Source organism: Coptis chinensis, chromosome 3 (genome assembly GCF_015680905.1).
Source record: "Coptis chinensis isolate HL-2020 chromosome 3, ASM1568090v1, whole genome shotgun sequence".
Lineage (NCBI taxonomy): Eukaryota > Viridiplantae > Streptophyta > Magnoliopsida > Ranunculales > Ranunculaceae > Coptis > Coptis chinensis.
The window spans coordinates 70,611,645-70,634,622 of record NC_141458.1 but is presented as its reverse complement, the minus strand read 5'-3'; the positions used below and the strand labels follow the sequence as shown (position 1 = coordinate 70,634,622).

The following is a 22,978-nucleotide window of genomic DNA, read 5'->3' as shown; positions in this document are numbered from 1 at the left end:
ATGCTAGTTAGTATTTGGTAGAAATGTCATGAACACTAGGGATTAGAACTCGAAATTCTCGCCGTAAGAACGTAAGAATTGAGATACAAGAATCTATACTAGGTTATTAAGTTGGATTCGAGGTGGATTCAATCCCCCTCTAATCCTTATTCTAGATTCAAAAACAATCATATTTCCATAGCATTCGTAGTTTAAATTCAACATAATCAATTTCATATTGCATCGTAGTATAATTCTCCCTCGTAAACCTCTCATTAGACTTAAGACCGATTAGTTAACTAGAAAATATCACATGCTAGAGAACTAGGAGTGGAACGAATTTGTTACTCCACTCTATTTCGATAGAATTGAGAGTAGAAACTTTGATAAACATACACGACCATAAGATTAGTTGTAGTTTACTTACGTTTTGAGTTTTATCGTTCATTTCATAGGTAAACTATACTACATTTTATGTTTTATCACTAATGTAGGGTACAACATTTATGATTCATCTGATAAAGAAGATAAGGATTTTTACCCTGAAGAAAATGTCATGGATAAGGACTCTGAAGGTTTTGTAACTGGTTTGGTTGATGAAGAGAAGCACTTCAATGAAATTGATGAGGGAGACCTTATTGACAGTTTGGGGAAAATAGGTTCAAATTTGTTTGAAAATGAACAAAATGAAGATGAAGATAATATTTCCAAAGTTGGGCAGCTGGTGAAAAAAATGGAGTGGAGAACCATGGAAGAGTGTGGGAAGTTCTTCAAAGCATATGAAATTGAGAATAGATTTAGTTTTAAGCATAACAAAAATGACAAAAAGAGGTACATAATTTGGTGTTGTAATGAAGGAACAATGGGAGAGGAGTGTCGGTTTGGTATGCTTGGATCACCACATTGTGAAATTGAGGAAGTTCAATGACATTCACCCCTGTGAAGCTGACAAAGATGATAAGTATAGGCAGGCTAGAGCTCCTTGGGTTGTTGATAATAAGCTGGAAAAATATGTTAGAGATCATCCAAATAGTAAGTCTGTTGATATCTACATTGAGATTTATCTTAGAGAAATAATAGCAATTATGAGCATAACTACAACATTGTGAAGGAGTTAAAAAGACAAATTTTGAAAAGAAATGAAGGGAGTAGAGTGAAATGTGTTAGGGACAAAAAAATTCAATTCAAATGATCGAATTTTTCCTTGCTTACTTCATTAGATGGTTTTATTAATGGGTGTAGGCCTGTTATGGGTTTAGATGGTGCTTTTCTGAAGGGTAAATATGGTGGTTATGTTTTAAGTGTTATGGGGCTAGTTACAATGAATGGATTGTTTCCACTTGCAATCTATATGTGTAGGGGTGAGAACACAAAATCTTGGTGCATGATATTAGGACTGTTTCAACAATATCTTAACAAGCACCCAGAACAACTCACTTATCTGACAGACAGAAAAGACTTGTTCATGTTGTGGAGACTAGATTTCTAGATGCCGACCACAAGTATAAGTTGTTTGTGTATTCACTAATTTCTCTAATTTTCCTAATTTACTTTAACGTTTACTTTATATATTTACATGTATTTTTTACAGGTTTTGTTTTAGACATATGTACAAGAATTTTAAGAAAGAATTTAAGGGTGACCACTTGATGTTACAGTTTATATATAAATATACCAAAGTTATAATGTCTCTTATACATGAGAGAATGAGTACTTTCCAAGGAGATGAAAGAGGGTGACCTTGTAACATCTGCTACATATTAAGGTCATTACCAAGCTAGAGAAGAAACATAATAGATATAATGATACTGACAAATATTGTGCTCCCAATCCAAAATCTGGGAAATATTTTGTAGTTGATTTAATTGCCAAGGCATGCATGCTCTTGTACGGTATAGCAATTGGGTGGCATACCATGTATTCATGTTATTGCAGTCATCAGACCTTTGAGGCCAAGTAGAGAATCTTGGAGCAAATAAGTACAAATTTGATACTTAAGTCTATATAATATATTATAAATATGTAATAATTAACTCATTTCATATATATATATTTGGGTTTATAGATGGTGCATCTCTTACTTTCATGCTGAGACATTCAAAGCCACTTATGATGGCCGGTAATATCTATCCCTTTAATAATGAGGAAGAATGGGGAAAGGTTAGTTATGTTGTATTATGTTTTATTAGATTATATTTTAATGTGACACTAATGTGATCATGTTTTTTTGTTACAATTAAGTTATGAAGATCAATATCTACCACCACCTATTGAAAGAAAAGCTGGGAGACAAAAAAAAAACAGATAATCAGAGATGAAGATGAGGAGAGAGCTAGTAATATAAGGAAATACACATTGTGTAATAAGCCATGACATAATTAGAGGACTTGCCCTGAGAAACCTGACAAACAGAGCAAGAAGAGGAAAAGGAAATCAAAATCAAAAGATACAGGTACTATTATTTTAGTCATGTTTAATGAATTTTTAATTTCATTGTCTTAATCATCTTAATTGTTGTATTATAGGGGATGTAGCTGAGAATGAAGGTCAAGCAGCTCAAGGCTAAGTGCCACCTCAAGCACCTGAATCCAAGTGCCACCTCAAGCTGTTAATGAAGTCCAAGTGCCAACTACAAGTGGTACTAGAGGTGGAAGAGGCTGTGGCAGGGGTAGTAGATCGAGGTGGAAGAAGTAGTACAGTTGGATTAGCAGAAGTCAGTGAAAGCCAAGTTTCTCGATCAACAAGTCAATGCAAGTCAAGCATCTGAAGGACCATTGAACGAAAGTCAAGCATTTGGAAGACCACCTACAAGGGGTAGAGGTACACTAAAGGCTTTAGAGGTGGTCAAAGCAGAAGACATATGTACAACTATTTTGGGAATCCAACTTCATATACACATCAACCTGCTTTAAGGGATACAAATGAGTCTTTTGTAACTGGTCAAAGTCAGGTATGAACTTCTCTTCCCAATACTTAATGTATTGGGACACAATTTAGCATATCACAATTTACTTTTTCAAGAAATTGACTTATTATTACCTTCAACAATACTATAAAAATATCTCTTTGACATCTCTCAACTTTCTCACACATAATCTCAAATGGTCGGGGAAGAACAAATGTAAAGATAAGGAGCAAGTGAATAAAGGTGAGAATTCTAGAAGGGGTAAGGAATATCCAGATCATCTAATGTCTTGTGTAAGATTTGGATATAACAATATGGCTCGGGAAAAAGTGATAGTTGCTAGAGCGTATGTTGATGAGCATCGTGATGAAGTTTCACATGATGTAGTACTTACTCATGTGATGAAATGGAGAGATGCAAGAGATGCTGCTTTGGTGGCTAGGGGACTTCAATTCCTACTACATATCCAGAAGAAATTGAGGAAGAGGAGCTTATGCAGGAGTGTTGGAAACTTGAACAAGCTAGGTTAGCTAGGGAGAGAGGTTATGTTGGGGAGGAAAGGCAAGCTGGGGAGGGAAGCCAATGTTCAACTCAACCTAGACTGGCCAGTGGTGCAAGCTTTGATGTGTCCTCATAGCTATGAAGATTTTAAGAATTCGATGAAGAAAAAAAAAATGATGTTAGTTGGTCTTTATTTCTTTGGATTTTATTTTCTTTATGTATCTGTCTTTATTTATCTTGCTAAGATTATGTAAATTAATGTCATTATTTTTCTTGTTTCAGTAGTTAACCTATGACAGATTGAAGAATACTGCTTTTGTAGGAACCGTTATTTCAGAATGACTATTTCTACAAATTGCGAACACCACACGCAGCAGAATTAATGGGTGTCCACGATTTGTGATTGGAAAACATACCTTTGAATCTGATTTAGATAACTCTGAGAATCCAAGCTTTATCAAATCCGAAATCAACAATCAACCCCTTGATCTTCTGTTGTATTCCTTTAGAATAGATTGGATGTTGTGTGGACAACGATCTACCAATCCCCTTCTTTCTCTCAAGATCAGAAACGAATTCAGATCTACTTTTCTTGCCTCTTTTTCAGAACCAGTGAATGGTGAATTTCGGCCAGAGAAAAAGAGTATTTTATTTATAGGCTACAACAGGGACCATGAGGAAAAATTAGGGTTGGGCCTCCTAACAGGCTTGGGCTTCCCATGTTCGCCCCGAACACACGGCCCAAGTCCGTCAACAAATGGCTTATTTTACTAAAGGTCATTGTTGCACTACCGCCCTAATCCCAAATTACGTGTCAACGTTTATGGGTTCCATATTATATGCTCGTTGATCTCCCCGTGTTTAAGATATCGAATGTCCGTTAATTAAGTCAAGTTACTGACAACTACATTAATCAACTTCTTATGTCCTTGAGTAGTACCACTCAACCTTATTGTCATGTCGGAATAAATCCACCTGCAGGGTTTACATGACAATCTTTTTGAGCTCCTCAAGAGGACATCATCAACCTGACGTCTTGCAGGACACGGATTCCTTCTATAATCAACAGCACGCCTTACATACAATGTCATTACCCAATCAATCGAGTTTGTTGAGTCACAAATGAATCTCACTCATTGATGATTTAAAGTAATATACAATGCATGTAAGTGCCAGTTATTATATCCGAATTAAGAGGACAAGCATCCATAATAACAGAGGCGTTTGTTCTCTTATATAGTCAGTATAAGGAGAAACAACCTCACTTGGTCTTGTTCAATACACACAAAGTGTACTAGTGTAATCCTATAGTCAAGATAGACTAAAACCAGATTATACTACAACCGTACTAATGGTTTGTCCAAATCCATCTAGGTTGTGAACGATTACTTATACTTTATAAGGTACTGATGATATGATATTCTGTGTGTTCACACCATATCATCTACAACATAAAGTATTAGACACATGTATATAACTAATAACATATATAATATGCATAATATTTGCCCATATAATTCTTATTCAAAATATAAAGAATTAGAGTTAATACAAAAGTAATGTTTTTAGTATATAACCCTATCAACTTTTGCTTATAGGATGTCAGAAATCATTGTATACTTAGATATTGGGTGTTATAGTTTTTGTGTTGAAGTTGTTCTTCTGGGATGTCAGATGTCATTATGTGTTTTGTTTACCCTTTTGTGTGTGGTTCATTTTGTATTTTGTGGTATGTAGTTGACAATGGGAATGACTATGTAGGTATGACTCTGATTTGGGGAATGAATATGTTATTTTGGCCAGTTAAAGTGTACAAATTGTTTATTGGGACCCTTGTTTATTGTTGCTCCATAACACTTTCTTGATCACTAGATAACTGACATTATGATATTAGAGAACTAAACTCCATACATAGCAACTCAATTGCTCTTTATACAAGAATTAGGGACATGACAACCTTTACATAACTTACAAACTTCACAGAGTTCATCTTCTTCCTTACACAGGTTACACACTTCTAAGTCAACCTTCTTGTCAAAGTAAATCTATTCCACTGCATTACAACCTTCCATAGAACACTTGAAGTACTTGAACTGCAAAATGCCTTCTTTCATATGACCTAGTACCACTCTCATAAATCCACAACACCAAGAACGAGGGCAGTGCACGCTAAGATATGGACATATTGAAGCATAGTGACCTTCGTCATAACAAAGTTGACAAACCTATAATCAATATAATGAGAGAAAATAAAACAAATGGTCAAAACCAAATCAAATCTGGAAAAAAAATTAAAATAATAAAGAAAAACTATAATTGAAAATATTAGCATATGGTCCTTCCATATACACATTAGTTTTGCTTCAGGTCTTTCTACCGCCATTAATGAACATAACATGGAAACTTCATAAACAATAACACCTTTTGTGCAACAACAATAAGAGCTTCACTTCCACCCATGTTGATGCTCAAAAGGAAGAAATTTAACAAAACTTGTGTGTATAAATGGAGAAATCAAGTACATTCTCATAGAAGTAGCATATGACCGTTGGGGATGGGGTGCTCAATGACTATCTTACAACAGTTGTTGGATTGGGGAGCCAGGATATCAACATGTGTCGGGTAAATTGAAATTTGTATTTTGAGTTTTTTGGTGTGGGCACGAGCAAAACATGCGAGGGGTAGTTTTGCCATTTTGAAAATACACGATGCCAGACACACAACAATAGATGGTCAAACCTGGTCAACAACGGTCAACTAACAGTAGGGAGACCTAAAGCTAATAAACGAAAAACTTTGAATCCAACGGAAATACCCTTATTATTGGGAGGACCTAAAGCTAAATAACCCTTTTAAAAAGGGTAAATTCCTTATTCATTTAACTTCTACCTATGATTGAGACAAGCATAACTTAATAATGACAGCAAATATGCTATATATACAGATCGTTTGGAGATAAGTGATCGACTTGCATATTTCTCTGATTCTGAGTAAATGTTTGTTAACTAGCATAAGGCTTTGGCCCAGCTTATGCGCACCTCGACTAATCCGGGGGCTATGGTTGGAAATTCGACTGGGTACTTACTGCCTTGCCGGTGGCCTTGAGGGGAATCGAACTAGTGACCAATGGGGAGCAAACCCAAGGCATAAGCAAGTTGGCAGTGTTGCAATATCTAACTATCATTAGCTTCAGTGTACTCCACTTTTTGGTCCATGAACATTTTGTTTAGAATCATGTGTGTATAAATACACTTCAATGTGAGTTATTTTCTTAACGAGTAGTTGGTTTGGGATAATATGTACGTCCGATTCCTAGCTAGGCCAATGCATAGGTTTCAAAGTACAAGGGACATGAAAGCAAAAGAGATCAAGGTACGGGTTCAAACTAATGGAAATTGAACATTTAAGTAACTTGGATAGACTTCTTTTTGAATGAGAACAGGTTTCTACGTCTACTCTCAATAAGCCTGTGCACGGAGCTTCCTTTAATATTAATGGATATATAGAACTTTGCATCTAGCGAGTCGATCTCTTCCTGTTCATTTCATTAGTTTTGGAGTCTCAACTCCTAGGGCATCTCCAATGGGGGTATAAACTATATAAGAGCCGAGGTAAAGTTTACACCCCCAATGCAAAAAAAAAAAAACCCCCTTTCAATGGGGGTTGTAAACTGTAGATAATAGCTAATAAATAATGGAGCCGAAGGAGTGGGAAATTCTCAACCTATTGGTAAAAGGCTAGGGTGTCACTTGGAATGACCCATATATGAGTTTAAAAATTGTCCAGACGTCCCTATTTAGTTCTTAAATATATAAGTTATCATTTGTAATTTTGAAACTCGGGCGTCACTCCAAGTGAGGTCCCTCTTTAATTCTAGAAATGATGCCACATTGAAGTGTGGATATTTATAGTCTATACATTAGTGTGTAATTAGAGTTGTAAAATCTTAGTGGCACCTATGTGGAGGTGCAATTTTACACCCTTGCTCCATTGGAGATGCCCTTAACGGCAGATGGTATTATTAGGCTATCTATTAGCTCTATGCATGCTAACTCTTTTTTCTTATGGCTCCCCAACATTCAACATTTTTTGAAGAACAATGCATATTTATATTAGATACCAGCAGACACTAATAGGAGTTAGAGGCACACGCCTACAATGATAGCATTATGATCTATTGTGTTTTATTATAACTACATGTATATATGCCAAGCATGATATATATATGCATTGTAGGCACATACGTACGTATACGGACTTAATTTTAAAAACAAAATATCACATGAGAAAGAAAAAAAAAACCCCCATCGCACTACAACTTAAAACCCCATAAATGAAAAGAGAAAAAAAATGAAATAACCAAAAAGATAATAAATATCCTATATTTCCTCAACTCATATGTGACTCTCTTTCCCACGCTTTTCTCTCCCTCCAATTTTCTCTCTTTTCCCTCACGTCCTCTCATGGTTCTCTTACCTCCATTTTATTTATTTTTTTCTTCACATCCTTTTAAAAAAAAAAAAAAAAAAAAATTACTGTTACTTGCCGAGTTGCCGAAGAACTTGGCATGTTACTACCGCTTTACAGCCTTTACTAAATTAGTTTTAAGGACTTATTTCAATTGTAAGTATCTATAAACTTTCTAGTTATTTTCTTTTGTGTTCTCATTACACGTAATATTTGGCGCTACATTGTGCCAAGTTCAAATAAAATAGTCATTAACCGTTAATTTTCTTTTGACCCGTGAACATTGTGACATACAACTGATTTCACAAAACTAATATCACGGTCATATCATATTCAATAATTTGAATAGAGGATTCCGCCATATAAATTTCACGTAAAAATGGACTATGTGCAGTTCTATTTTGTGCTTTAATTGTTTGTAAGCTTCTAATGTTAATGTTGATGTTGATGTTGGTAGAATTTTGTCAGACGATATTGAAATGGAGAATGAAGATTTTGATATGGAGACTATTAGTGCGCCTGCGGAATGTGTTGAGATTTACTGTCCTGAAGTCCCACATGATCTCAAGCCTAAAAAGGGTCAAAAGTTTGAATCACTTGATGCTGTTAAGAATTTTTACAATACATATGCAAAAGTAGCTGGGTTTAGTATTCAAAGTTGGTCTTAGAGAAAAACGAATGACGAAATCGTAAGGAAGGAGTATGTTTGTTTTAAAGAAGGAAAAAGTACAGTGATAGCAGACATTGCGGCAAAAAGGCGTCGGGGCATTATAAAAGAAGACTGTAAAGCAAGAATTGCAGTGGTGAAATTAAATTCTGGTCTATTTGCAGTTAGTGTATTCTTTGAGGGGCATACTCACTCGTTGTCAACCCCTAGTAGAGTACAATTTCTAAGATCTCATCGTGGTGTTTCTGATGCCCAAAAGTGCTTAACACAACAGTTTGACATGGTAAATATACCGCAGCATCAACAATTTAGCCTTCTTGGAGTGCAATCTGGAGGGATAGAACATATCGGTTTCACGCAAAAATATTTAAACAATAAGAAAAGGGATAGGCGTAAGAAGAAGAAGGGCCATGATGGAGATATGTTTCATGAGTATATGAAATTGGAGCATGGAAAGAATCCTTCTTTCACTTATAAAATTGAGGCAGATGATGAACAGAGAATTACTCATTGTTTTTTGGCAGATGCGACCTCTAGACGAGCATACCAATTTTATGGTGATGTTGTCATCTTTGATACTACGTACAATACCAATCGGTATGGGTTGATACTTGCACCATTATTCGGGGTTAATAATCACGGTCAGACCATTCTTTTTGCTTGCTCTTTTCTCTGCGATGAGACTACGGAATCTTTTGTTTGGTTATTCAACAAATTTTTAGAAGCTATTCCCGGTGAGGCCCCGAAGATGATTATAACAGATCAAGATCCAGCAATGACAAAAGCAATTTCTCAGACGCGTCAAACTACTTTTCACAGGTATTATAAAGTTATGTTGTTAGCAAGTTTAAATTAGTATTTTGAATGATGTGAAGTCATTGGATTCATGTTATAGGGTTTTGATATTCAGAATTTCATAACTGTACTGGTACATGCTTATAGTTATTCACGTGTTAAAGCATGTCCATCTAGGTCATATCTATAGACTATGCATGCATTTTGTATCTTGTGGAACTTGGGATCTTGGAATTCATTGATCTTGGGATTCATTGATGTAGGGTATACTGTCTTTCTCCCTCTTTCCTATGTGTTTGTGACGTTGTGGTGTATCTATGTATAGTTACTTCTTGTGAGTTACCTACTGTTTGGATGAAATTGCAAATAAAGTATTAGGTAGATATGAGGTTAGAAGGAGGTATAACATGGAAACTTATTTGTATGCATTTATTTTTTATGAAAGTTCAGTATCTACTAGCAAAATGTTTGTTCTTCTTAAAGATTAAAACATATGCTGCAATAATCTTTTGAAGTATAATAAAGGAAGCAAGGAACAAGATAAGAAGTAAAACTATCGGTCTTGGCGCTAAGATATACAACCTTTCTTGATGAACTTTTTGACCGATTGTGTGTTTGCCAACAAGATTTTATGTCCCATGACTTTTTGAGTCATTTAGCTTAGGTGACCATTGCTACATGATCATAAGATGATCCAGTTTTCATTTATCTCAATTGATCATTAGTGCAAATAGGTGAAGCAATAAATAGTGATGACAACATATACCGTAAAACAAAAGCGTGTGACTTTCTCTTGTTTTTTTTTTTTTTTGCTTGGTGGAAACTAATTACTAAGATACAAAATGCACCCCGAAATCTGAAGGCAGATCGTGATCAAGACATTGAAAGCAGGATGGCTAGGCCAGCCTACCCTATTAAAGTTCTAATAAATTTCAAGAACTATGCTACTGATCAGACCAGTAAATGAATTTTGCTTTATAACAAATTGATTCCAACAATTTGTATACCAGCAGAGTTATTGAAATAAGCTTTCTGCGGTAGCTTTTTGCGTCAATGAAATAAAACAATTTGATGATGTAAACTTCCTCGTCCTTGCACTTTGTTATTTAAGTTTGTTTTGATTTCTATATTCTCCCTATTTTCGCTTCAAGATCTTGCTTGGACACAATGTCTGATTTGGGGATGTATAATGCTCTGACATTTCTACATTGATCTTTAGTTAGAAGTCATTTAAATTGCCCTTTAAAGTTCAAACACTGATCTTGATTGGGTTTTTGAGACTTCTGCATTGAAATTCACAGATGACGGTACCATTGATGCTGCCGCTTCCAGCAATTTTAAAGAACAACAATTATATGCCGACTTCCAAAAACTGATTCCCTAACTGAGCTTTATTAATTTGAGATAAGCGACTACATTTATTTTAATGCAACAACTGCAAAGATCGAGTAAAGGACTCAGTTTTTGGGAAGAGAAGCGTGCACTCGTTAAACAATTTGAACAAAACAACATGCTACTCCATGATCTGATACTTCAAAGAAAATGAACAAAAAGTTCAAGACGAAGGAATATGCATGCATTTTGTATTTTGCATTAGTTTGAACCATTTTGTAAGAATTGTTGATATTGTGATATTTGAATCTTGTGGAGAGTATATATAGACTATGCATGCATTTTGTTTAAATATCTGAATGCTTTGAAACTCGCATTATCTGAAAGCCTTTGTATATTCTATCACAGGTATTGTAGTTGGCACATACTAATGAAGTTTTCAGAGAAATTAAATAGATACGCCTAAATACGATTGAGTACTATGGGGGTTCTCAAACTGCATATGGGGATCCGAGGACGAAGGAAGTGTTTGATTTGAAGTGGGACGGATCTAGTTAAGAGGAGTGGCTTACATGAAAATAAGTGGCTACTTTCAATGTATGATATCCGATCCAAATGGGTGCCCGTGATATGTGAATCATATTTTTTCTTTGGCATGTCCAAGAGCTAACGAAAGCAGAAAGTGCCCATTCATTATTCAAAAGGTATGTTTCAAAAGAAAATTCATTGGTAGATTTTATGGTTCAGTTTGGTAGGGGACTTGTGCGCCAACGCCATGAAGAGCTAATGGCGGATAATAAAGATATGGTTGAAAAACCAAAAATGAAAATGCTCCACAATTTTTTGGTACACATGGTTGAAGTTTATACACATAAGATGTTTTTAAAATTTCAAGACGAGTTGTGGGAGAGTTTGAGTTATAGATTTGAGCTTCTTAGTGAGAATGAAAGTTGTCGAGTTTATAAAGTTCAAAGAAAAATGGCAGAAAAGTCTAGGGTGCGGGAAATTATGTATAAAAAGGATTTGGATTTTGCTTCATGTACTTGCAAAATTTTTGAGAGCTCAGGGATCCCTTGCAGGCACATTTTATCATATTTGAACAGGATGCATGATTTTGATAAGTTGCCGGACCAGTACATTTTAACGCGTTGGTGTAAAACAACAAAGACAGGGATAGTCATTAATGAGGGTGGAACTGAGATAACAGACGATAAATCGTATCTTATGAAGCGGAGTGAATTAATTCACATGTCTACACTTGTAGTTGATAAAGCCCTTAGAAGTAAGGAAGCAACTAAAGTATTTACTGATACTTTAAGTAGTGCACTTAAAAATATTAACAGCTTGGTTAGTTGTGGTACAAGTGCAACAGCACCGCTGGATAAAAGTAGTCATAATTTTGGTTCTGGTACATGTTTAGGAGTACCTGAAAAAAATAATTACTGTGAACCAAGTCAAGCGAGGACAAAAGGGTGCGGAAAAAGGCTTAAGAGGGGAAAAGAGAAAGCACTCAAGAAGGGGAAACAAATAAAGCCAGATGATGCAATGGTTGTAACCAGGTTGGAGTGACTCATGATAAAAGAAATTGTCCAGAGTTCATAAATCGGTAAGAAATTCGCATTATTTGTTTGTTTTTTTAGTAAAGCAACCAAATGCTTATAATTATAGTGGTAATTGACTTGCAATGCACAGTCTTCCTTATGCGACAAAGATGCAAGGAATTGTCCAAAGCTCATAAATCAGTAAGAAATTAAATTTGCATTATTCGCTGGATGTTGTTGTTATTGTTTTGTAAAGCAACCACATACTTATTATAGTGTTAATTGACTACCAGTGAACAATCTTCCTTATACAACGATGATGCAATAGATGAGGATGCAACAGATGATGATTCTTTGGGTGAACAATTAGTGGATGAGTTTTGAAGTTTACATGTTAAAGGATACTGGGAGGGGTGTATTTTGAAGAGTGCATAGATCTTCTTTTAAGTATTTTGTTTCTTTTTTATTGTGCTTGTTGCTTGGACATCGCAAGCTGGAATAACCATGTTCAGGAAGAATGGCTGACTCGTTACAAGGGCTTCAAGGAGGGTCATAAACGAATGCCCGTTGTAATAGATATGGTTGTGAACATATGGATATAAAGCTGTGTGTGCCTGTATGATTTATCCTTGTCGTAAGATTTGTTATCTTGTATGAAATGAAGAATTCCTATTATTGTCAATAGGGAAACTTGTGTTTGAAATTTGTAGACCTTGTTAATAACTGCAGTAATGTGATCAGCACAATTGTTGCACTGCACAGTAGTACATTACTCTGTTGAGGAGGTCTTTCGTCCTTGGTTGAATAGTACATTACTCTATTGAGGAGCTCTTTCATCCTTTTTAGTTGAAGAACGAGATTGAAGCTCAGTTGCAGAGATCATGTTCATCCTACTTGGCAGTATTCTATTGTCCTCATGCCTGCCTAACATCACCAGTCTTCCTCCAGTTTTTCCTCTTTGCATTTAATTTGGGGTTACATGTAAGGCTAACAGTCATCCACCTGAATTCTTTACTGGACTGCATGGTCACTTTGTCTTGTTTTTTGGTGAGATGCCCTACAACAACTTTTCGTTCTCATACTGCGTGGAAATGACCACTTGAACTACACTTATCATATTTAACACTATTAGAGGCTAGAATCATTTTTTCAAAGTTGTCATGCCAACCATAAGAAAAGCACAATTCTCTTGTTCAGATGAAGAACCAAATACATAGATCATCAAAAAAAATCCTTGGATCGACCCATAATGGTGCATACTATAGAGTAAGGTTAATAGGACCGCAAAATGGTCTAATACGCCAACAGTTGAGACTATATGATAGGATCTTGAAAGGATTGTTAGACCATTTACACCTCCATGGCGGATTATAGCTACTTAACTGCACGCAGTACTGGATCCAGATTAGAGCTTTGGTAAGTTTTTTTTTTGAAGAATAGTTGACTTTTGCCAGATACCTTGAACTAAAAAAAAATTCGACACGTTGGGGATCTTTACGTTTGGTATTCACTAATGCAGAAAAAGGTAGAGTAAAGCTTACAAAAAATGTATGGGTCAAGACTAAATAACAAAAGGGTGTTGCAATATCAGGAAGAAGATGTGCATACCCATACACACAAGGTATTATCGCAGCTCACACTGCATAAACTAAATCTTCAGACATCTGATGACTCTTCTTTTTCTTCGGCCTTTTTGTCCTTGGCAACCTGAAAACCCTCAATCTTCCGTGTCACCTCATCCACAGCAATCTTTAATTTCCCAACTGACCCATTTGCTGGAATCTCGCCATCATCATGGTTCATACTTCATAGGACCTGTCTGCCATATTCTAATGGTACCATCTTCTGATCCTGAAGCATAAGATTCCCTTCCAGGAGAAAAACGCACGCAATTGACCCAGCAGAATAATCGACTTCTCTTGGAGTTGCATCTGGACGATTCTCATCACCAATCAATGCATCCCATATTTTCGCAGTAAAATCCAATCTCCCGTCTCTCCATTCCTCAGCATCGGACTTGAATCTTTGCTGGCACTGATGAGAAAGAATCCATCAGGAGTAACAGGACTATAGAACAAATCAACAACTGGCCTTGAATTGTTCATTTGTTTTTTAAACTAAAGAGAGAGACAGAGAACAGGGTAAGAGAAAAAATAACGGAAGAGAGAGTGGGAGAGAATCGAGAGAATATTAAAGTGAGTTATTCACTTATTTGGTTATTTCCTTTTTTTTTTCTCTTTTCATAGTTTTAAGTTGCAGTGCGATGGGTTTTTTTTTTCTTTCTCACGTGATATTTTGTTTTTAAAATTAAGTCCGTATACCTACATCCGTTTGAGAGCAGGACTATATATATATATAGTTTGAATGTGGTATTGGAATCGGAAATTTTACTTTTCGAAGTTAAAATGTGGTAAATGCTCGGATAAAATTTGGACAAAATGAAAAAACACTTACAATTATTATTTTAGGATGGCTGATTTTTTGTAAGAAAATTTTCCATTATGAAAATACTATCTTCACCAAAAATCAGTCCTTAATTCATCTTATAAATTCACTTTTAGTGGTGAAATTCATTTGAAATTTATATAAAGTGGAGTTAATATAACCGGCTTGTATTATAAAGGGTGATAATGCAAGTCAATGTACAAACATATAAACATAGCACTTCGCATCATGTTATGCCGTGAATAGTGTAACCATGTGAAACCCAATTCTACCATTCCTTCTCAACCAAATCCTTCTTTTATCACAAATTCAGAATGTTATTTGCTACCAAACTAATAAAAAGTTGGAGAAGACATATTGATGGTCCTTAAAACCCCTTTAAGGGAAACAATTAGAAAAGGAAGAATATTTGGTAGCTAAGTTGCTATAATTTTAAGTGTAAAATGCTCTTTTCCACTTGAAAAAATGGGGACTAAAATCAGACACATTATTTCATGCAAGCAGTAAGTAGGTGTCATGCTCTACTTTCCAACAAATAAAAGCATTGGAATGAGTGTGATCACGTCCAATAGTATCCCATTTGACAATTTGGGTCCTGATATTATCTATTTCAGAAGAAACTGAAAAGGCCCACAACACCTCAGCATCTGAATTGGAATGACAAGGTGACTGAGTATCCCATACTCCCTTTTTAGGTCCCCCCTTGCATACATACCTTTCATTTTGTCTTATACTTTGGTAGAAAAGTTTGATTCCTACTTTGACTTCTCATATAAATATATATTACCAGTGTTATTATACAAATTTAAGGAATCAGAATCATTTAAAAAAAAAAAAAATTAACTTTGGACGTACACTAGAAATGGACTTTAGCAGCGTCCGTGAAAGCCAGAGAATGTTTATATTAAACAAACACTAAAGTCCGATACCGATACGTATTGGATGCACGAGCAAACCGATACGGGCGTCTGCAAAAAGAATCAAGAATCGCCGTACGAATCTTGAAAATCTGACCGTTACTTCGCACCATCCCTTTCATGCATGTTAGGTTCCCTGCATACACTCCACGTGGCAAATAATGAGTTGATTATTGAGGTGGCCGAATGTGGGACCCATGTATAATAACCAAGCGTGACAGTTCGTGGTTTTGGAGCATTGGTCCCGACCACGATACTCTGCTCTTCATTTTTCACTCTCTCTCATCTAACGGTCACGTTCTTGGGAACTGCTCCAATTAACCATTTTCAGTTCTCACCGCCCATGTTTACCCTATTTTGTGATGGTTTCCCAAAATATCCCCCGGATAACACACTTGGATTCAATGAACCATGGTCGAATAAATTACACACTCACTTTGTCCCGTGATATGAGTGACTGGGCCGCTTTCAGTAGAATATTTGAAAAACAAACCACGAAGAGGTCCTAAATGTCATGCGACCCACTATTTGATTTTCCTACTTTATTTTTTCGATAATTCTAGTTGATCTTCCTCAAAGATAACAACATCATGTCAAAATTGAGAATTTTTTTTGTTTATGGATACTGTTGGGCAAGGTATTGGTGTGTTAAAGTCTTCTCAATCCGAAAAAATGCAAGTCATATTGGTCTCAATTCAAAAGTACACGTCTAATATTCAGGAAGAACCAATAATAAATTTCACGAATCACGAAACACATGATATATTACTCGCTGCTTTCTTGAGTCATTTCCAGTCCAAGGACTGCGTTTCATTTGTATTTTCATGAGCACAGGCTTATTGTATGTTAAATTGGAGTTGCATTACACTCACGATTCTAAATGTGTGTTTGTTATGATGGAAACACTATGAAAATGAAAGAAAAATAAGAGTGGTCCACCTTTTCTATAGTTTTTAAGGCGTTTGTTTTTTACCCAATGAAAAAAACGCTTTTCCATACTAAACAAATGGAAAAGCGTTTCATGTCCAAATTAATTTCTGCAAATTTTGTGGAAAGGAAATGAAATAGATAGATACGGACTTACTACTAATACACCCCACCCAACAATACAATTATTCATTTCCATAGCTTTTGCAAATAAACGTGATTATTTTTTTCTCCATACCATTTAAAATTATTTTATTTCCATTCCATTTTATAGCGAACCACCCATTTTATTTCATTTCTTTTCCATGAGTTAAAATTTAACAAACACACCCTAAATGTCAACTATAAACTTGTTCAAACTTCAAATCAAAATAACTTGAAAACGTTGCCTTGGTAGGCCAACATCATATGGGTAAAATTGTCATAATGAATTCAAAAAGGTTGCCAGAGACATAACAGGTGTAATTTATAAGCACACCGTTCAGATAGTTAATTAATTAATTATTAACGATGACTCCAAAGAATAAAATATTAGGTTTTTCAAAATAAAATAAAATAAACACACACAACTTCTTCAATAACCGTCCATTCCCAAACTCAAAAAATTCATAAAAAAAAATCTCCTCCTCCTCATTGAATCGTTCAGCTTAAAAAATGACAAGCATCGTTACAAACAAGTCCCTAAAAGTAGCAGGCATATAACAAGAGTTTAATTTGAAGTGGGCTAGTGGTTTAATATAATGGCATCAGGAGGAGGGAAAGGGAATTTAGAGAGAGTGAAAAGATTTATAAGAACAGTATTTTTTATGTTAACAATGGTAGCATCATTATTGATATTATCAGCACCTGTTATTGTTGCTATTGGTGATATAATGGTCCCCTTTGTTTTACTACCTCATTTTACTTGTGTTAGTTGTCATGGATTTAAACAACATTTGAGAAGATATGGGTTTCGAACTTCGTTCATGGATATTCCACTTGTTTCACTTATCAGATCTCTTGTCATTACATGTATGTATGTTTATATGTTATCTTGTATCTTGCATTCTATTCTTCTACTTGTACTGTTCATTTATTTGTATTGGGTTATGCTTTTGGTAGGTGTTTATTCTTTGTGTGATGGACCTGGGTTATCTCATGGACCGTATTTGGGGACGACGAGTTTCTGTTCTTTTGTTTCCATTTTGATATTGTCGGTGAAGGCTTGTTTGTTTTCGGCCAATGGGAATGCCGAAGCAACTTCTTTGGCTAGACAGAAGCTTCATTTGAACAAGTCATGGGGGATGCCTGTTTTGTTTTTGTCTTCTCTTGTGTTTGCCCTTGGACATATTGTTATTGCTTATAGAACTAGCTGTAGAGCTCGGAGGAAGCTCATGTTTCACCGCGTCGACCCTGAAGCTGTAAGGTTATTTGAACTTTAGACTTTACTTTTTATCCATTAGAAGGAATTATTATATGTTTGCTTGTTTCCCTAGGTGCACTAGAAGTCGTTTAATTGTATTTTGTTGGATCTGAATTGGGAGACTACCATTTTATAGTTTTGGGGAATGTCTGTATCACAGTTTTAGTGGAGAAGAACTTTTAGTAGTAAATTTTATTGTACGAATTTTGGTGGGACATTAGAGGCCTCCAAAGCAGAGACTCCCTCCTATCTTTTTCGGCGATGTTTGTATCAGACTTTTAGTTGAAGAGACCCCATGTAATGCTTTGCTCATCTTTTTAATAAGATGGTAGCTTAATAAGAAACCTTTGGATATTCAGCAGTATATTGTAAGTCCTTTATAGACTCCAGAAGACAATATTTACCATTTGAATTGGTAAAACATTTATCAGATTCTGGGATGCTCTTTTCATCTTGCTTGCATTTTTCTGATTCAGAGCTCCAGAAGTTCACATATCAAATGGTAGACCTACACATTGTTCTCTTATATTTCTCTTTATTTGTGTATCTCAGGTTCTATCTTGCAAGAATGTATTTTCTAGCTACCAGAAGGTTCCACGATCTCCCACACCTTCTGCAGGGAAAACCCCAAAAAGTGATAGTGAAACAAGGCGAAAACCTTCTGCTACTGTTCGTGATGAAGGGGAACTTCCAATTAGACTACTTACAGATAGTGACAGCTTGTTCATTTCTTGCCAAGGCCTTACTATCCATTATAAGCTCAGTCCCTCTGAATCACCTCCTGCTCGGTCTCTAGCCTCCACTGCCTTTTATGAACACAATCACAGTTGTAGCTCACCACGAATGACCTCAGGCGGAAGGTTTGCACTTGAGAGGCCGCTTGCGACTGTTCAATCCAAAACCCACTTTAATCATCTTCACAGGAGCTTTAGTAATCAGTTTCATAGTTCCTCTCTATATGCTCCACTATTGGAGTCTTCTGCAACACCCCCTGTCTATTTTTCTGATGAGATCCCTGTTTTGAGTCTAGAGGGTGGAGATAGTAAAATCGATATGATGAATTCAGAAAGTTTGATTGGAGATGTAAATGGAACTGGAAATTTCGGTATCGTTCTGGTCCATGGATTTGGAGGTGGAGTGTTCTCTTGGAGGCATGTGATGGGAGTGTTGGCACGACAGTTTGGGTGCTCAGTTGCTGCTTTTGATCGTCCAGGTTGGGGTTTAACTTCTCGACCACAGAGAAAGGATTGGGAAGATAGCCAAATGCCTAATCCTTATAAGCTTGAGACTCAGGTGGTTGTCATTTTTTTTATTCATTCAATATTCTTATTTCCCCTGTTTGTCTGTCACCTGTTTTATGACGAGACACGATACCTGTTTTATTGAGAGAGAGAGTGTCTTCACCGGTGGGTTAAGATTAAAAATCAAATGTTCAAATGTGTAAATTTTACACTTTACTAATTAAAAGAAATAAACAAGTTTGGAATGTGCTGCTTGACTATTGTACAACTGTAAGGAAGGTGGGGAGAGGGGTCTTAAGAAGTCGGTCATACTTCCAAAATATGGTTTGCGATCATTGATCCTGTGATTTAGGATAATTATAATCACTACTGTAATATTTGTAGTTTATTATTCTTGTACGAGTTCCATGAACTATGTGTTCCTACTATCCTTCGAAAGCGGAAGTGAAAAGTTCAATTCCTACTAAGTGATTTGGTGACAGTGTTTATGGTTTTACATCTAACATTTGAAATTCCAATAATAAAGGGGAAAAGATTGTAGACGTTGAGGTAAAGATAACAACTGAACATATAGACATGTAGAAGTACTAAAAATGATGTGTAGAATACTAGCGGTAATTCATTGACTGAAGATTATGATATAAAAAACTAAATTGACATCATTTTTGGGACAACACATTGATGGTATGGTCAAGATTTTGGGGAAGAGGGAAATTAATCCGCTTTAGGGAATAAGGTCTAATTATCAAAGAAAAGTTTTCTTCTAGGATCTATGTGTGGAATTTAGCCGGTTGTGTAAAGCATACTTGGAATGATACAAATTAAACTCTCTTCTGGGGTTACCTAGCATTCTGAAGTTGATCAACAAATGTCAGAAATGTCCTATATTTTTGCGTTATGCATGATTTTGAGGTTTGAGGAAAAGCAAGTCCGACCTAAATAGCAATGTGATGATTACACATTCTTTATTCAGATAGTTTTTTGTTGCTATTATTTTGGGACTTGTCTAAGATTGTAACATACGATCGTTATGCTCTATACCCAGGTTGATCTTCTCCTTTCTTTCTGTTTGGAAATGGGGTTTTCTTCAGTAGTCCTCGTTGGCCATGATGATGGAGGTGTGCTTGCTTTGAAGGCTGCACAAAGAGCACAGGAATCTGTAAATCCTGTACATGTAAGTAGTTTGCTATTATTATGTGTTAATAACTCATGTTTGGATCTTTAGTATAGAATGAATTTATTTGTTCAAATATGTTGAAATTTATGGCTTAATAATGTCAAATTAGTTTATTGGAGTGTAAAATTTGTGGTCATACAGTGCTGACTCTAGAATCTGATGTAATTTTAGGTTGATATCAAGGGGGTGGTATTGCTCAGTGTCAGCTTGTCAAGAGAAGTAGTACCTGCCTTTGCTAGGATCCTCCTACGGACTTCGCTGGGAAAGAAGCACTTGGTTCGCCCTCTGCTGCGGACTGAGATTACCCAAGTGGTAAATAGAAGAGCGTGGCATGATGCTACCAAGCTAACGACAGAGGTTTTGAACCTGTACAAGGTAGCCCACACTCCACACCACTCTCAGTTGCTTAACTGTTTTGTTGATGAACAGAAGTGCATTACTTTGTTTCATGAGTATATAAAGTAATCTGCAATTAACAAAACAAGTAATTTATTCTCAAAATAGGCTCATCGAAATCTTAACCTCATTAAGCTTGGCATTTCGTGTATTCAGCAACCTCTAGCATACAAAGCTTTGTTTCTTGGTATAATAAGTAATCTGAATTTCTTAAAACAAGTGGTTTAGTTTCAAAATAGAGACATGGAGATCTCAACTTCAGTAAGGTTGACATTGCTTTATTCGGCAACTTCTAGCACACAATTATTTGTGTGGGAAGTTGAGATTTAAGCAATAGTGCTTACATGAAAACTTCATTTTCAATGTGAAAGATTCTTTTTCATTTGTCAAGGGTTTGCCTTCATTTTGGGGAGCTTATATGTGACTTGGATTCTATAATTGCATACCTTTGTGATTGTTTTAATCTTTTTCCCTTACCGACTTCTTAAAAGGTGCAGTACTTACATTTGTATTGGCCAGTACTTGAATTTCCACATTGATAAAAGTTTTGATTTAAAAAGAAAGGGGGACTCCATGCTTGGATGTTCTCAGACTAGTAATTTAAAAATCAAAGGTTTTGAAATGATTGGGATTGTTTAATTGGTGTATTTAATCCAGTTTTTACATTGCACCGCTGTTAGTGATGACATAAAATAATTATGGAAGGAATTTTCAATTTTCCAATTGAGAGAGGGAGAATTTAATTCTTTTTCTTAGATCTGTGACCTACTTGCTGAATTGTGGTACCGCATTGTAACAGTTATCACTTAATGTTAAGAAATTTTGTAATTTTTGGTTTGCGAGAGTGTCCTACTCTGTTGGGTTACTGAAGTCTTTCGCTTGAAATCAGGCACCACTTTGTGTTGAAGGTTGGGATGAAGCACTTCACGAAATAGGCAGGCTGTCGTATGAAACTATCCTCTCGTCACAAACTGCAGAAGCTTTATTGAAGTCGATGAAAGAGCTTCCGGTTTTGGTCATTGCAGGTGCTGAAGATGGGCTTGTCTCATTAAAATCAGCTCAAGTTATGGCTTCAAAGCTTGTAAATTCTGTAAGTCTTCTTTGGTTACTTTTCTTGTTCTAGTTCTCTCTCTGAAAGTTATGATGCGACCAGAACTGATTTACTGACTTTCCTGTTTTCTTTCAGTCTTAAAAGACCTAAAAATATTGGGTTAAAAATTAAACTAGAGTTTCTGAAGCATAGGATAAATTGTCTAACAAGTGAATCCGTAAATTGTCTGTTAGGGTTAGACACAGTTCACAGTTCACAGTTCACAGTTCACAGTTCACAGTTCACAGTCCTGTTCTTTTTGGTTCACATTTGTGACTAGGAGGATATATAGTAAGTAAAATGACATTAAGAGAAATAGCAATAATTATAGTCATATCGACGAAGACGACGATAATGAATCAAAAGTTATGCAATATTCTAGGATTGGTTAGGATCTTTGGGTCATGGCAACTGGAGCCTACGGTTGACAATCTAGGATTTGATTAAGATCTGATACTTTCAAGTGGGATTTATGCTTTAAGTCGATGCTTCACTAAGTTCTATTCAGTTGATTTTAGTTCTAAGTACCCAGAACAACCACACGCACCTTTTGAAGTCGTTTGACTTTTGAGCTCCTTACATTCCAAATAAATACAATTTTCCTGACCATTTTATTTCTACAATTGATGGAATAATAGCACAAATTGATTAATGATTTATGTAATATATCTTTTATTCTTTACTTTTGTGCAGAGACTAGTTGCAGTATCAGGGTGTGGTCATCTTCCACATGAGGAGTGTCCAAATGCATTACTCGCAGCTTTATTGCCCTTCTTAGCTAAAATCGTATCATTGCCCCACCATCACCATATCTTACAAAGACAATAGAGACATTCTCTAATCAGTTATACTAGGGTTGTAAGTTATCCCTTTTTTTCCTCTTGTTTAATTTACTTCGGGAGTTGGGGCAATATCTCTCTCCTGGGTAGTTTTGAGTGTTAGAATGGAGCCAGACCCTAATTCTCTCAGGGTTTAGAGCTCCCTCGTGTATTTTTCTATTTTTATCTGTTCTTAGATTTATTTCGTTTTATGTTTGCTTTGATAGTGGTAGTTTCCACCGAGGGGGTGGAAGGGCCATATATTTGTACATTTGCAGAATGATAATGTGTGCATTCATGTCATGCTTGTTTGATTTGACCTAAGTTTGCCAAGCTCCTTTGCCGTTCAAATATACAGATTTTCTTTTAGGTTCTCCA

At 35.8% G+C, this 22,978-nt stretch overlaps 1 protein-coding gene and 1 long non-coding RNA gene across 2 annotated transcripts; both read left to right on the top strand.

Moving 5' to 3' along the window:
• The first annotated feature begins 12,196 nt into the window (after nucleotides 1-12,196).
• On the top strand, nucleotides 12,197-14,405 carry LOC147510620 (uncharacterized). Its single transcript, XR_015216821.1, has 2 exons — nucleotides 12,197-12,388; nucleotides 12,481-14,405. It is a non-coding gene; the product is annotated as an uncharacterized LOC147510620 (long non-coding RNA).
• Nucleotides 14,406-17,009: 2,604 nt separating this feature from the next.
• On the top strand, nucleotides 17,010-22,933 carry LOC147510619 (uncharacterized). Its single transcript, XM_086602547.1, has 7 exons — nucleotides 17,010-17,487; nucleotides 17,578-17,876; nucleotides 18,431-19,171; nucleotides 20,165-20,293; nucleotides 20,468-20,671; nucleotides 21,582-21,782; nucleotides 22,476-22,933. Exons 1-7 carry the CDS (start codon nucleotides 17,217-17,219, stop codon nucleotides 22,608-22,610), a joined length of 1,980 nt encoding a protein of 659 aa, XP_086458673.1. The 5' UTR covers nucleotides 17,010-17,216; the 3' UTR covers nucleotides 22,611-22,933.
• Nucleotides 22,934-22,978: the final 45 nt, after the last annotated feature.

Coding starts and splice junctions, on each gene's coding strand:
- LOC147510619 (XM_086602547.1), top strand. CDS start 17,217: ATGGCATCAGGAGGAGGGAAAGGGAATTTAGAGAGAGTGAAAAGATTT. Junction 20,294..20,467: donor AATCTGTAAATCCTGTACAT/GTAAGTAGTTTG, acceptor ATGTAATTTTAG/GTTGATATCAAGGGGGTGGT. Junction 21,783..22,475: donor CTTCAAAGCTTGTAAATTCT/GTAAGTCTTCTT, acceptor ACTTTTGTGCAG/AGACTAGTTGCAGTATCAGG.